This window comes from Stegostoma tigrinum, chromosome 47, assembly GCF_030684315.1.
Source record: "Stegostoma tigrinum isolate sSteTig4 chromosome 47, sSteTig4.hap1, whole genome shotgun sequence".
Lineage (NCBI taxonomy): Eukaryota > Metazoa > Chordata > Chondrichthyes > Orectolobiformes > Stegostomatidae > Stegostoma > Stegostoma tigrinum.
Window position 1 is genome coordinate 4630931 of NC_081400.1, and position 16260 is coordinate 4647190.

The 16260-nt window shown below is 54.5% G+C and overlaps 2 protein-coding genes across 2 annotated transcripts in view; one reads left to right on the forward strand and one right to left on the reverse strand.

The window, feature by feature from the left end:
• The window catches only part of LOC125449716 (nuclear receptor ROR-alpha A-like), a 68849-nt gene extending 66869 nt beyond the window's left edge, over positions 1-1980 (forward strand). Inside the window, exon 12 of the mRNA XM_059642980.1 lies at positions 1102-1980. Within this exon, the coding sequence (XP_059498963.1) occupies positions 1102-1266 (165 nt within the window). The 3' untranslated portion in view covers positions 1267-1980. The remainder of the gene's footprint in view (positions 1-1101) is intronic.
• Positions 1981-6972: 4992 nt separating this feature from the next.
• The window catches only part of LOC125449717 (annexin A2-like), a 28228-nt gene continuing 18940 nt past the window's right edge, over positions 6973-16260 (reverse strand). Inside the window, exons 9-13 of the mRNA XM_059643015.1 lie at positions 15708-15801; positions 12439-12534; positions 11451-11509; positions 10722-10844; positions 6973-7556 (exon numbers count right to left, since the gene is read on the reverse strand). Coding sequence (XP_059498998.1) covers positions 7494-7556; positions 10722-10844; positions 11451-11509; positions 12439-12534; positions 15708-15801 — 435 coding nt within the window. The 3' untranslated portion in view covers positions 6973-7493. The remainder of the gene's footprint in view (positions 7557-10721; positions 10845-11450; positions 11510-12438; positions 12535-15707; positions 15802-16260) is intronic.

A 16260-nucleotide genomic window follows, 5' to 3' on the forward strand; every position in this document is an offset into this window, starting at 1 on the left:
CACACACTCTGTCCTGCCCCACAACCCTGCTTTCCCCACTCCCCCCTCCCCACCTCCTGGCAGCCCACACCCCAGGTGCCCCTCACCCCATAATCTTGTTGCCCGCCTACTCACATCACCTCTCCACTCCCCTACCCCCTGAAACCCAACGACTCTTCAGCTGCCGGGCCGCTCGGCTGTGGCGGGCATCACCCCATCCCCGTTTCTCTGCCCTGCCCTACCAGACAAACCCCATCTCCACCCGACATGCACCCAACCCCCTTAGCCACAAACCTGGGAGTTCCCACCTCATCCTTCAGCCAACATCGCTCACGAAGAGAACCGGACCATACTGGGAACTTGCTGTGAGCCGATCAACTGTCGCTTTCCACCTGGTGGATGGGAAAGCCGCTAGCAAACACCTCCCTCTTCCCCTTCTCTGTCTCCCAACTCCCTGAGAGTCCGATGAAGCCTTCTGAAGTCGAAGGGCTAGCCGAGGTGGAGTGTCCCATTTTGGATGCACAAAGCCTCTTGAATGAAATTATTTTTCGCAGCATTCCTTACAGGGTGCAAGCATGCCATTCGGCCCATTAGGTCCAGACCGAACCCTCCGAAGAGCATCCCACCCAGCCCCACTCCCGCCACTCCCTAACCCTGTGACAATGCAATTCCCACGGCCAATCCACCCTAACCCGCACATCCCTGGGCACTACGGGACAATTTAGCACAGCCAATCCACCCTAACCCGCACATCCCTGGGCACTGCGGGACAATTTAGCACAGCCAATCCACCCTAACCCGCACATCCCTGGGCACTGCGGGACAATTTAGCACAGCCAATCCACCCTAACCCACACATCCCTGGGCACTGCGGGACAATTTAGCACGGCCAATCCACCCTAACCCGCACATCCCTGGGCACTGCGGGACAATTTAGCACGGCCAATCCACCCTAACCCGCACATCCCTGGGCACTGCGGGACAATTTAGCACGGCCAATCCACCATGCTGCTGGTGGTGGGGTGGATCTGGGAGGGTAAAGGAGTTTGGTGGGAGTGCCAAGGAACTGATTGTAACAGTCCAGCCGGCCACTATCACTGCTGGTTCTATTTCTCTCTGCAGCTGCCAATGAAAGTGGTCTCCCTGCGAAGCCTGTGTGGGCACCACGCCGAGAAGCTGAGGGACTTCCGACTCGCACACCCTATGGGTGCCCACTCGCTGTTCCCCCCTCTCTACAATGAACTCTTCATCATGGACTCTGAGCACAGCGCCCCCTACGATCTGTGACCTTCCATTGACTCCTCGTCTCGCCCTCTCTCTCTTACACACACAGACACACACAGACACACACACACACACAGACACACACACACACACACACACACACACACACACACACACACACACGCATTCTCCGGGCATTTGGTGGTGGGGAGGGTGTATGGTTTTGAGGGATAGGGGTAGGGACTACAGTTTCCTTCCATATGAGCCACTCCCTCCACCTCCCTTGTTCTCACCTGTGGCTGAAGGACCCAAACCTATACGTTGCAGGAGAGTGAGCACAATAGAATCCTGAGAGAATGGAAGCAGTCCATTTGGCCCATCAAGTCAATGCTCTTTGGAGATCAGCATCTCAACTGGATCCACCCTCCCCCTACCCTGTCCTGGCCAACCCAAACTAACCTGCACATCCCCGGGCACTACGGGGCAATTTAGCACGGCCAATCCACCCTAACCCGCACATCCCTGGGCACTACAGGACAATTTAGCACAGCCAACCCACCCTAACCCGCACATCCCTGGGCACTACGGGACAATTTAGCACGGCCAACCCACCCTAACCTGCACATCCCTGGGCACTACGGGACAATTTATCACGGCCATGCCACCCTAACCCACACATCCATGGGCACTACTGGACAATTTATCACGGCCAATCCACCCTAACCCGCACATCCCTGGGCACTACGGGACAACTTAGCACGGCCGATCCACCCTAACCCGCACATCCCTGGGCACTACGGGACAATTTAGCACGGCCAATCCACCCTAACCCACACATCCCTGGGCACTACGGGACAATTTAGCACGGCCAATCCACCCTAACCCGCACATCCCTGGGCACTACGGGACAATTTAGCACGGCCAATCCACCCTAACCCACACATCCCTGGGCACTACGGGACCATTTAGCATGGCCAATCCACCCTAACCCGCACAACCTTAAGCTGTGGGAGGAAACCCACGCAGACCAGGGGAGAGAACGTGCCCACTCCACACAGACAGTCGCCCGAGGGTGGAATCGAGCCCTGGTCCCTGGCGCCATGAGGCAGCTAAACACTTGACCTACCCTAGGGAAGGGTTAGAGGGGAACGAGAGCAACACTCAAAGCCACGCTGTGCTGGGAGTGGAAATGGAGATTGATTTCATCTCCAGAACTCTCTCCGAGGCCCCTCAAAGTCTGAGGCAACCTGCAAGAAGCCTCCAAAGCTTTATAATCACAGGGCATGCTGTGAAAAGACCTGGACACCATACCTTGGGAGCTACAGATTGGCCTTGGAGGGAATCCTGGGGTCCTGCACTTCAGGGGGTTAAGCGAGAAGGAGACATTATACATCAGGCACATTTTCTCAAGAATTTGGAAAGTTGAAGTAGTGATCTGATCAAGGCTTTCGAGATATTATTGGAAAAGACAGGGTAGATGAACATTTTCCACTGGTTGGGGATTCTCAAATGAGGGGACTTGGTCTAAAAATTAGCACGCACTTCTGCGCAAACAAAGGGTGATAGAGGTTCAAAACTCTCTCCCACACATGGTAAAGGACACAGAATTAGTTGTTCAAATTAAATCTGAGAGAGATACATGTTTGTTAAGCAAAGATAATCAGGGCTGTGGGCCGAAAGCGGGTCTATGGAGTTAGGCCATGGTCTCATTCGATGGTAGAACAGGCTCGAGGGGCTGAATGGCCAACCGTTGCTCCCCTGTCCATTAGCACCTTGTCATTTGGGCCAACTCTAGCTCAAACTCAATTCACCACCAGGGCAGGTTTCTCTCCCTGTCTCTCTCTCTCGACACCTCTTGACCTGCAAATCCAGTGAACCTCCAACCCTCACTTCTCTGGCTCTCGTCGTGTTGAGATTTCCGGATTTTAAAATGTTTTCTTCCCTCTCCTCACCTTGTGGTGGCAGTGTCAGTGTGGAATGGAGGCTGCAGTCAGCCCAGCTCTGTCTCTGTGCCTTCCTTCCCATGGAGGCGAAGGGCACTGCATGCCCAGTTCCATGCCCGCCCTTTTCCTTGTCGATGCTGCCTGGGAACATTTGGGATGCGGCAGGAATGTACAAAGGCCGTCTTTGGCACGACAGAACCAAGCCAGGGTTGGGTTGGTAGAGGAGGGTGACTCTTGGTAAAATGACCCCCTTGAAAATCAAAATCCAGTCCAAAAAAAAGGGCAAGGAACGTTTGCCCGACATTTTAGCACCTCAAACATCCTCAGTTTTAGTCTACAGCCTACAGCATTGACAGACATTTTGCAACCTTTTTTTCTCTCCATCTGTCTCTCTTTCTCTCTCACATTCACGTACAGCAATAATCCGATTTAAAATAAATCGCTATAAGTTTTGCACAGGCTATTTCATTTAAGTAAGCTAAATAATGAAATTTAAAAGAAATAAACAGGATTCATTGTTAACTGCAGGCAGGAAAGACAAGGTAAAGTCAGTTTTTTTTATTCAATGGTGCTTAATTTCTTATTTTTATAAATGTAACAGCTGATAAATTTGCAGTAGAAAATATGGCAAAACTTGAATTATATAAATATGTTCCTTTTTGTTACTGTTGCTTTTCTGTCCGCAATGTTTTTTCGGTCAAGATTTCACTTGCTGTCGTGTCCTGCAGAATTTTCCCCTGGAAACGGGGCATCGCATCCAGCTGTTCAACTCGGGTGGGCAGCACACCAATCACTTACTCGGACCGGGCCATATCTTGCGAATCTCTCCTCTCCATTCCAAACCTCCACCCTGCCCCTTCCACCAGTACTACCAAAGGAACCTCCTTCCTCCATAACCAGCAACCGCCCCCCCCGCCCCCGCGCCAACCCCACACTGTTGGAGGGTCAGCACTGAGGAAGTGTCGCATTGTCAGAGGGTCAGTGCTGAGGGAACATCACACTTTCAGAGTGTGAGTGCCGCACTGTGGGCAGGTCAGAGCTGAGGGAGCACCGTGCTGAAGGAAGGTCAGCAGTGAGGGTGTGTAGCACTGTTGGATGCTCCGTGAGCACTGACCCTCAGACAGTGCAGCGCTCCTTCAGTGACACATTGCACTGAAAAATTAAACTTGTTTCTTAAGAGAAAGTCACTGGAACCAAATAGGGGCTAAGAAGCCAAATTTAGGGTCTCTCTAAAACCCCTGGGCAGATACCAGTGACTCTTGAGGACACTGTTGGATGGTCAGCACTGAGGGAGCACTGCACTATCGAACGATCAGTGCCAAGGGAGAACCACACTTTCAGAGTGTCAGTGCTGAGGGATTGGCACACTGTGGGAGGGTCAGCGCTGAGGGAGCAGCACACTGTTGGAGAGTAAGCACTCAGAGAGTGAGCACTGTCAAAGGGTCAGTGCTGAGGGTGTGGGCACTGTTGGAGGGACAGCACTGAGGGAGCGGGCACTGTCGGAGAGTCAGTACTGATCTTGTTTAGTCTTCTGGGTCCCGAGATCATGTTTATCCTATGACTGTTTCACCCCTTTGCTGATTGTGGGAGCTGGCTTGTGCTCAGATCGACACCCACTTCACTGTGTTGTAACAGAATGTGAGTACGCATCAAAAGTAATTTATCATCTGCGAACTGCTTCAGGACGTCTTCCAGTGGGAAAAGGCACTAGAAAAATGCAGAGTCTTTGGCCCAGGTTATTTAAAGGGACATACACTGCTGAACAGCACCACCTGTGGGTCACATTGTGCTTTGCCGTTCTGAAATGGCATCTTACAGGAGTGTGGGACAGAGAAATGTATGCCAATCTCTGTGCCAGTCAAACAGAGAGGCACGAGAAAGGGCTGCTGGCCCAATCTTAAACCTTTCCAAAAGAAAATCCCAGTCTCCTGTTCTGGCTGCCTCATTTCCTCACCCACCCAGCCACCTCTTAAACCATCTGGTATTTAGTATTATTCTGGGGAGCCACCACTCGCATAAGGTTCAGAGGCTGCAGTTTCCAATCCCGGCTCAAGTTTTCCTTTCCCTGTGATTGGCGCATTGCCCTGATCACAGATCAGCTACATCTCGATTCTCCATGCCCTTCTTGAGCTAAGATCTGTGGGTTCAGGGTGCTCAACAAGACAAGGACAAATGAAACAGTGAGACAAAGATAGCTTGAAGTGTCGATATCTGCCCATCTCTTGCTCTGTCTCACTTGGTCCCACCTTGGAGCTGATCAGGCCATTCTGTCTGCACTAGGGCTGGCTCATTAATCATTTAGCTCTCCCCTCCACCAACCCTGTGCAGGAGACAATTCAGACGGTTTAATCCCCATTTGAGTCAGCTCTTTCCAATCTGGGTTTGATACCACATTTATTCACCTAACACTTCCTCATTGGACCTGACTCATCCCAGTGGCAACTTTTATGGTGGTGTGGGGTGGTGTCCCGATTATTCATATGTACGTTAACAATTTTATTACTTCCCTGTCCTCCCACTCCTTAAATGCATCTGTGAATATGATGATAATGTCAGCAAAAGGTTGCATCGCGAGGATTACCCACTTCCAACAGGCCCTGAGGGACATGACAATCCACCAGTAATGGTGACTGTAATACCCACAATCCTCTGCTATCCTGAAACTGCCCTATCCCTCACATAGTAACGACTGGGTCACTGTCTCTGTGGAGGGAGATGTTAGCCTCACAGGAATGTCACAGCAATTGTAATCCAGTGATTCTAAACCACCCCCCCCACCCCCAACCAGTCCCCTGCCCTCAGGCTGATGCTCTGGGAGATGAGAGTTCGAATCCAAATGCATCCTCTGGTGGAATTTCAATTCAATCAACGAAATCTGGAACTGGAAGCTCGTGCCCAAGCCAACCATCATTAATTATGGTAAAAGCCCCATGGGGTGTTCACTAACTGGGGAGGGAATCTGCCAAGCTTGTGCAGTTTGGGCCTATACATGACTCCATTACCCACCCAAGATTACCACTATTTATATCCTGTGCCCTTTGACCCTTGCAATTAGCCATGTAACCTTTTGTAATTATAACAGTGTTGTGTACCTGGATGACCCTTAACACCATCCCTCCCCTCCAACAGTGTGACCCTAGCGATCTATTTATATCATTGTCTGAGAGACCGCAGCTGCGTGGGGTATCAATGGACTGTGATTTGCTTGTGTTGTAGGACAGACAGCGAGTGACTGCCAATATCTGGAGTGCAGTTGTATGCATTATCTTTAACGGTAATGTACTGCTTCTGACTCCCACTGTTTCACAGTTAATCCCTTGTCCGGACCTGCATTTACATCTCAATAAACTGATTGAATGAACGATGACGCTGGAGTTTCATGTTCAGTTCTATCCACGTGCGAATTGAAGTATGAACTTGGCTCAGGCAGTAACGCGCACACACACACACACACACACCCTCTCACACAGATACACCCTCTCACACACACACACACACACACACACACAGATACACACCTTACAAGATTCACTGGCTCATACCATGGCTCGACTCCCTCCCAGTGCTTTATTTGCCAATGTATTGAGAGTGAAACTGAGCCAAGGTGATAGAATCGTGTTACGAATCAGGCTCAAGGGCTGAATGGCCTCCTCCTGTCTTATTAGGAATGGGACCCTGAGCGAACACCAGCCACAGTGGGGTCCTGACACTCTCCCTGTGGGGAGTGAGCATGACAGATGGAAGTCGGGGGGGGGAAGACAGAAAGGGTTTGAGAACTTGGGAACATTTGTCAGTGGAGGAATCATCATGCAGTCCAAGACGAGAAGAATTGCGAGAGCTGTTTATTTCTCTCTCAACCGTTAGAAAATAAATTCTGCCCTGTTTGAAGCACATTGTCTTGCAGTTCTGCATGAAGTAGGACACATAGAATCAGTCTGGCTCCTGCTGACATCGGCAGTCTGTCTGAGCAGATCTTACAGCCGTGTGTGGAGTGAGTAAGAGAGTGTGAAAAATAGAGAGAGTGAGAAGGAGAATGAGAGAAAGATAGCGATGTAAAAGATTGTGTGTGTGTGTTTGTGTGTCAGTATAAGAGACTGTGTGTGTTAAAGATGGTGTGTCTGTGTGTCTAAGAGATTGTGTGCATGCGCGTGCGTGTGTGTGTGTGTGTGTGTGTGTGTCAGTGTGTGTGTGTCTGTGTGTGCGCGTCTATCCTTGTTTACATACATGTCCGTAACAGAATGAGGCAGAGAAGTGTTTCGTTGAGCTCTGCATTCTCAGAGGGAAGACAGGAGGGACCAGCTTTGGAATCACGAAAGGGTTTATCCCAAAAGGTTCCAGGTGCTGCTTCTACAGATCCTCCGCTCTGCACAGTCCGAGCAAGGCACATTGGTAATCTCCCTTTGTGTCGGCCTGGGAGGAGAGAGAGAACATTGTCACCACACAGCACTTTCCACGTCCTCTCCACATCCACTGAGAAACCTACAACACCAGCAGGAGGCCGTGCTCCCCTTCAAACCTGCTACCCTACTCAATCTGAACACAAGTAGCTCATTCCTGAGCCGGTGAATCACTTATTGCCCGTCCCTCATTATCCCCCACTATAAGAAAGTGGGGGTGACCTGATGGAATACCCTGTGTGCTGTAGGGACAAAGTGCTGTTAGGGAGCGTGTTGCAGGATTTCGTCCCTGAAGGAATGGCCGATATATTTCCATATCAGGGTGTGTGTGTGTGTGTGTGTGTGTGTGTGTGTGTGTGTGTGTGTGTGTGTGTGTGTGTGTGTGTGTGTGTGTGTGTGTGTGTGTGTGTGTGTGTGTGTGTGTGTGTGTGTGTGTGTGAGAGAGGCAGAGGTAGATATAGTGTGAGTGTGTGTGTGTGAGAGAGAGGCAGAGGTAGATACAGTGTGAGTGTGTGTGTATATATATATATATATATATGTGTGTATATATATAATGTGCGTGTGCGTGTGCGTGTGCGTGTGCGTGTGCGTGTGCGTGTGCGTGTGCGTGTGCGTGTGCGAGAGAGAGAGAGGAAGAAAGGGGGGGGTGTTGCTGGCGTTCCCATTGTATCTGCTGCCCCTTGCCCACTCTAGTTGGTAGAGGTCCCGGGTTTGGAAGGTGCTGTCTAAGGAGCCTGGGGGAGTTGCTGTGGATGGTACACACTGCTGTGACTTGAATGTCAGTGGTGGAGGGAGCGGGTGCTTGTGGGTGTGGTGCCAATCCAAGGGGGGGAGGGGGGGGCGGCACTGCTGTGTCCTGGACAGTGTCGAGCTTCTCGAGTGTTGTCGGAGCTGCCCCCATCAGGGCAAGTGGGGAGTACCCTTCACTGATGGTTGATAGGCTTCTTTTGTAGTGGGCAGGGGCGCCATGAGGGGACTTATTCGCTGCAGGATTCTCAACCTCTGACCTGCTCTTGTAACCCCCTGTATTGATACGGGGCTGGGTCCAGTTCAGTTCCTGGTCAATGGTAACCCCCAGGATGTTGATATTGGTGCTGGGGGTGCATTCAATGGTGGAAACATTGAATATCCAGGGGGCAATGGTTAGATTCTCTCTCAATGGTAACCTGGAGGATGTTGATAGTGAAGAAATTCAGTGATGGTAATGCTATTGAATACCAAAAGGCAGTGATTAGATTGTCTCTTACTGGAGATGGTCATTGCCTGGCATTTGTATAGTGCCAGTGTTCCTCGCAATGCGCCAATCCAAACCTGCACAGTCTCCAGTTCATCGCTGCGCTTGAACATGATCTGAATCGGTGACTATATCTGACCTTCCTTCAGCTGATGTAAGACAGGAGGACACAGGTTTCAGTTTTTTTTGGCAAATACAAGTATTATTTCTCCAGAGGGCAAATGAGAGACTGTCCAAATTGCACATGACATTCCCCACTCCATGCTGGACAATGTAGCCCATAAAAGGGGAGGTGATGGCTTAGTGATAAATGGGCTAGAAACACAGAGGTCAATGTTCAAATCTCGCCACGGCCCCTGGTAAATTTAAATTCAATGAGTCAAATCCAGAGTTTGAAGCCAGTCTCAGGGCTGGTCATCACACTGATTGTCATAAGAGACACTAATGAGGGAAGGTAATCATAGAGCAGTACAGCGCGGAAACAGACCCTTCGGCCCAACTCGTCCATGCTGACCAGATATCCAAAATTAATCTAGCCCCATTCACCAACATTTGGCCCAAACGCACCTCAACCCTTCCTATTCGTGTCCCCATCCAGATGCCTTTTAAATGTGGCAATTCTACCAGCCCCCACCATTTGCTCTGGCAGCTTGTTCCACACTACCCTCTGGGTCGTCCCTTTTAAATCTTTCCCCTCTCACTTTAAACCTACACCCTCTAGTTTCTGACTCCCCTTACCCTGGGGGAAAAGACCTTGACATTCACCCTATCCATGCCCCCTCATGATTTTATAAACCTCTATAAGGTCACCCCCTCCGTCCCCATTGCTCCAGAGAAAATAGCCCCAGCCTATTCAGCCTCTCCCTGTAGCTCAAACCTCCCAACATCCCTGTAAATCTCTGCACCTTTTCGTGCTTCACAACATCCTTCCTATGGCAGGGAGACCAGGATTGAACGCAGTATTCCAACAGTGGCCCTAACCAATGTCCTGTAAAGCTACAACATCCCAACTCCTCTCATTTAACACACTGATCAGTAAAGGCAACGCACCAAACGCCTTCTTCACACCCCCCTTGTCTACCCATCAGCCATCCTGACCCAGTGTGGGCACACATTTGACTCCGGACCCCCACAGTTGACTCTTAACTGTCCCCTGAAATGACGGAGAATCTCAGTTAAGGGCCAATCAGTGACTGAGTTCACAAGTATCAATTTCGCCATTGACTGCCAACAGGATAATTCCTTCTACACAACACCTTCCATGCCAACAAGTGGAATGTTTCTGAACATAGACATCTAGGGAGTAAAGGTTCATAGTTCCTTGAAAGTGGAGACAGGGGAGTGGAGAAATCTTCGGCATGCTAGCCTTGGTTAGTGAGAGCATTGAGCATAGGAGCTGGGATGTCTTATTGCAGCCTTGGTGAGGCTAGATTTGGAGCACTGTGTGTAGCTCTGGTGGTTCTGCTTTCGAATGGAAACCAGAGAGAGGAAAGAAATGATTTACTAGAATGCTACCTGGACTGAAAGGCTTGAGTTAAAAGGCGAAGTTGGGACTTTCATTCTTCTAGACCGTAAGAATCTTGTAGAGGTTTATAAAATCACTGCAGGCATAGATAAGGCAGAGAGCCGACAGCTTTCCCTCAGGGTCGGGGAAACCAGAGGCATAGGTTTGAGGGGAGAAATACAAAAGGGTGCGGGGGGGGGAGCGCAGAGGGAATGGCAGTGAAGATGAGGACAGTTTTGTCATTTTTTTAAAAAAGCACATGGATGGGATAGGCATGAAGAGATATGGACCAAATGCAGGCAAATGGGATTAGGCTAATTACCAAAACCGGGCAGCAGGGACAAGATGGGCCGAAGGGCCCGTTTCCATGCCGTAAACCTCTACGACAGCGATGGGCTCAGGGCTGTGCATTGTAATGGCTGGATTAGGCAGTGCCTTACCTGAATGGCAGAGTACAAAGACTTCCCATATTTTTTCCGAAATTCAGCGCGGATGCTAAGGAGATCAATCTCACACCGAGTTGCCAACACTCTGGTGAGAATCTGATCCCTGGTACCCAGACTCTGCACACACAAAAAAAATAAGAATTATTAGATACAGGGTTAGATACAGAGTAAGGCTCCCTCTGCACTGTCCCCACTATCAAACACTCCCAGGGACAGGGACAGCACAGGGTTAGATACAGAGTAAAGCTCCCTCTACACTGTACCCCCCATCAAACACTCCCAGGGACAGGGACAGCACAGGTTTAGATACAGAGTAAAGCTCTCTCTACACTGTCCCCTATCAAATGCTTCCAGAACAGGAACAATGCAGGGTTAGTTAGAAACTGAGCTCCGTCCACGATCTGCGAGCACAATCTTTATCGGTCCGCACTATGTGGCTGCCCAGTGATGTTGCATGTACTTCTCTCTTTGTCTCTGTCTCTCTCTCTCAGTCTGTGAACGGCTGAGATTCACCACTGTCTGATTGAAGAAACAGCTCCAGCTCACACACAGAACTGGGCAGCATCACCCGCCCCCACCCCTTGATCCCGAGACTGACCCTCGGGCCGTCCAGCTGAGGTGGTGGGGAAGGGAGAGGGGGAGAATGCTCCGAAACCAAAGGGAGAGACACTGGCACCGACAGCCCCATATGTAAAGTCCACCAGCTTCCCCTGGCATCAGTACCTTCATAGAGCTGTAGAGCCTCTCAGCGAAGTACTCAGGCATGTTCTGGATGCTCTGTGCTGGATGAACACAAAGGAGAGAGAGTGTTAGCTGCTGCCACTCCTGCGCCTGGCACTCCCTCATCAATGCCCCCCCCCCACCCATAGGTGCCACATTCTCTGCACAGCAGCAAGGGGTACCAGCAGGTCCCTTTGCCAATTCCTGGACCAGCACCACACACAGCAAACTCAGAAAAGGTGGTCACTCACGCTTCCCCCCCACCCCCCAACAACTGTGGAGTAGTGAGAGTTATGGAGGTGACAGAGATAGGGAGGGGGTGTAGGGGGCTGGAGGGGGTGACAGGGATAGGGAGGGGGTGTAGGGGGCTGGAGGAGGTGACAGAGATAGGGAGGGGGTGTAGGGGATGGAGAGGGAGACAGAGATAGGGAGGGGGTGTAGGGGGCTGGAGGGGGTGACAGAGATAGGGAGGGGGTGTAGGGGATGGAGAGGGAGACAGAGATAGGGAGGGGGTGTAGGGGGCTGGAAGGGGGTGACAGAGTTAGGGAGGGGGTGTAGGGGGTGACAGAGACAGGGAGGGGGTGTAGTGGGTGACAGAGACAGGGAAGGGGTGTGGGGGGGGTGACAGAGATAGGGAGGGGGTGTAGGGGGCTGGAGGGGGTGACAGAGATAGGGAGGGGGTGTAGGGGGCTGGAGAGGGTGACAGAGATAGGGAGGGGGTGTAGGGGGCTGGAGAGGGTGACAGAGGTAGGGAGGGGTTGTAGGGGACGGAGGGGGTGACAGAGATTGGGAGGGGTTGTAGGGGACGGAGGGGGTGACAGAGATAGGGAGGGGGTGACAGAGATAGGGAGGGGGTGTAGGGGGCTGGAAGTGGGTGACAGAGATAGGGAGGGGGTGTAGGGGTTGACAGAGACAGGGAGGGGGTGTAGGGGGTGACATAGACAGGGAAGGGGTGTGGGGGTGTGACAGAGATAGGGAGGGGGTGTCTTACCCAGGACAGTGAATCCTTTCTCGTCATCTCCTTTCATCTGTTTTTTAATGGTATCCATGATGTCCATGGAACTGTAAATCTTGTACAGTTTGAATACTGCCAGTGGGAGCAATGACAGGCAGAAAGAGAGAGAGAGAGAGAGAGAGACATAGACAGAGAGGGAGAGAGGGAGATAGAGAGAGAGAGAGAGAGAGAGAACGAGAAAGAGAAAGAGACAGAGAGAGAGAGATAGAAACAAAGAGAGAGAGACAGAGAGAGAGAGAGAGACACACACAGAGAGAGATACAGAGAGAGAGGGAGAGAGACAGAGAGAGAGACAGTGGGAGAAAGAAAGAGACAGCGAGAGAGACAGATGAAGAGAGATAGAGAGACACAGAGAGAGAGACAAAGAGAGGGAGAGACAGTGGGAAAAGAGAAAGAGACAGTGACAGAGACACACAGAGAGAGAGAGAGAGAGAGAGAAACAGAGAGAGAGACAGTGAGAGAGAGAGGTAGAGAGAGAGGAAAAACCGGACGTGTAGGAAACAGCATGTGTGTTAGCAAGATTATCTGCTATCCAGTAAGGCTGCCCAAAAGATAATCATTAACACAGGATGCAGGGAGGACAGAGCGCTGACCCTCCGACAGCGCCCGCTCCCTCAGCACTGACCCTCCGACAGCGCCCGCTCCCTCAGCTCCGACCCTCCGACAGCGCCCGCTCCCTCAGCCCTGACCCTCCGACAGTGCCCGCTCCCTCAGCACTGACCCTCCGACAGTGCCCGCTCCCTCAGCCCTGACCCTCCGACAGTGCCCGCTCCCTCAGCCCTGACCCTCCGACAGCGCCCGCTCCCTCAGCACTGACCCTCCGACAGCGCCCGCTCCCTCAGCACTGACCCTCCGACAGCGCCCGCTCCCTCAGCACTGACCCTCCGACAGCGCCCGCTCCCTCAGCACTGACCCTCCGACAGCGCCCGCTCCCTCAGCACTGACCCTCCGACAGAGCCCGCTCCCTCAGCACTGACCCTCCGACAGAGCCCGCTCCCTCAGCACTGACCCTCCGACAGAGCCCGCTCCCTCAGCCCTGACCCTCCGACAGCGCCCGCTCCCTCAGCACTGACCCTCCGACAGCGCCCGCTCCCTCAGCGCTGACCCTCCGACAGCGCCCGCTCCCTCAGCACTGACCCTCCGACAGCGCCCGCTCCCTCAGCGCTGACCCTCCGACTGCGCCCGCTCCCTCAGCGCTGACCCTCCGACAGCGCCCGCTCCCTCAGCGCTGACCCTCCGACAGCGCCCGCTCCCTCAGCCCTGACCCTCCGACAGCGCCCGCTCCCTCAGCACTGACCCTCCGACAGAGCCCGATCCTTCAGCGCTGACCCTCCGACAGCGCCCGCTCCCTCAGCGCTGACCCTCCGACAGCGCCCGCTCCCTCAGCGCTGACCCTCCGACAGCGCCCGCTCCCTCAGCGCTGACCCTCCGACAGCGCCCGCTCCCTCAGCGCTGACCCTCCGACAGCGCCCGCTCCCTCAGCACTGACCCTCTGACAGAGCCCGATCCTTCAGCGCTGACCCTCCGACAGCGCCCGCTCCCTCAGCGCTGACCCTCCGACAGCGCCCGCTCCCTCAGCGCTGACCCTCCGACAGCGCCCGCTCCCTCAGCGCTGACCCTCCGACAGCGCCCGCTCCCTCAGCGCTGACCCTCCGACAGCGCCCGCTCCCTCAGCGCTGACCCTCCGACAGCGCCCGCTCCCTCAGCACTGACCCTCCGACAGAGCCCGCTCCCTCAGCACTGACCCTCTGACAGCGCCCGCTCCCTCAGCCCTGACCCTCTGACAGCGCCCGCTCCCTCAGCGCTGACCCTCTGACAGCGCCCGCTCCCTCAGCACTGACCCTCCGACAGAGCCCGCTCCCTCAGCACTGACCCTCTGACAGCGCCCGCTCCCTCAGCCCTGACCCTCTGACAGCGCCCGCTCCCTCAGCGCTGACCCTCTGACAGCGCCCGCTCCCTCAGCGCTGACCCTCCGACTGCGCCCGCTCCCTCAGCACTGACCCTCCGACAGCGCCCGCTCCCTCAGCGCTGACCCTCCGACAGCGCCCGCTCCCTCAGCGCTGACCCTCCGACTGCGCCCGCTCCCTCAGCCCTGACCCTCTGACAGCGCCCGCTCCCTCAGCACTGACCCTCTGACAGAGCCCGATCCTTCAGCGCTGACCCTCCGACAGCGCCCGCTCCCTCAGCACTGACCCTCCGACAGCGCCCGCTCCCTCAGCACTGACCCTCCGACAGCGCCCGCTCCCTCAGCACTGACCCTCTGACAGTGCCCGCTCCCTCAGCGCTGACCCTCCGACAGCGCCCGCTCCCTCAGCGCTGACCCTCCGACAGCGCCCGCTCCCTCAGCACTGACCCTCCGACAGCGCCCGCTCCCTCAGCACTGACCCTCTGACAGTGCCCGCTCCCTCAGCACTGACCCTCCGACAGTGCCCGCTCCCTCAGCACTGACCCTCCGATAGGGCCCGCTCCCTCAGCACTGACCCTCCGACAGCGCCCGCTCCCTCAGCACTGACCCTCCGACAGAGCCCGCTCCCTCGGCGCTGACCCTCGACAGCGCTCGCTCCCTCGGCGCTGACCCTCGACAGCGCTCGCTCCCTCGGCGCTGACCCTCGACAGCGCTCGCTCCCTCGGCGCTGACCCTCCGACAGCGCCCGCTCCCTCCGCGCTGACCCTCCGACAGCGCCCGCTCCCTCCGCGCTGACCCTCCGACAGCGCCCGCTCCCTCCGCGCTGACCCTCCGACAGCGCCCGCTCCCTCAGCGCTGACCCTCCAACAGCATCCGCTCCCTCTGCCCTGACCCTCCGACAGTGCCCACTCCCTCAGCGCTGACCCTCCAACTGCGCCTGCTCCCTCAGCCCTGACCCTCTGATAGTGCGCCCGCTCCCTCAGCACTGACCCTCCGATAGTGCCTGCTCCCTCAGCACTGACCCTCCGACAGCACCCGCTCCCTCTGCCCTGGCCATCTGACTGTGCCCACTCCCTCAGCACTGACCCTCCGACAGTGCCCGCTCCCTCAGCACTGACCCTCCGACAGCACCCGCTCCCTCTGCCCTGACCATCTGACTGTGCCCACTCCCTCAGCACTGACCCTCCAACAGTGCGCCCTCCCTCAGCCCTGACCCGCTGACAGTGCCCGCTCCCTCAGCACTGACCCTCCAACAGTGCCTACTCCCTCAGCGCTGACCCTCCGACAGTGCGCCCTCCCTCAGCACTGACACACCCAGTGCCCACCTCCTGGCACTTACCCCTGTTCAGGTGGTTCTGACTCCTTTCTGTCAGAATTGGTATCCAGGCATCAAAATCAGGGTTTTTTTTCTGACTAGCAACTGCATACAAGGCCTTAAACAGAGAACCCACAAGGAGGACCGGTCAAATATTTTTTGATACTCCAGTTCTCACTATCCTGAGGCAGAAAGATCTGCATTCATCTAGCCCCTTGAAGCACTTCACAGCCAAACTTTTTGTAAAGTCTCGTCATTCTGAATGATGGCATCTCCGACAGTGCCTACTCCCTCAGCGCTGACCCTCCAACAGCGCCCACTCCCTCAGCGCTGACCCTCCAACTGCACCTGCTCCCTCAGCACTGACCCTCCGACAGTGCCTACTCCCTCAGCGCTGACCCTCCAACAGCGCCCACTCCCTCAGCGCTGACCCTCCGACGGCACCTGCTCCCTCAGCACTGACCCTCCGACAGTGCCCGTTCCCTTAGTGCTGACCCCCCGACAGTGCCCGCTCCCTCAGCGCTGACCCTCCGACAGCGCCCGCTCTCCCTTGGCTCTGACCCTCCAACAGGACCTG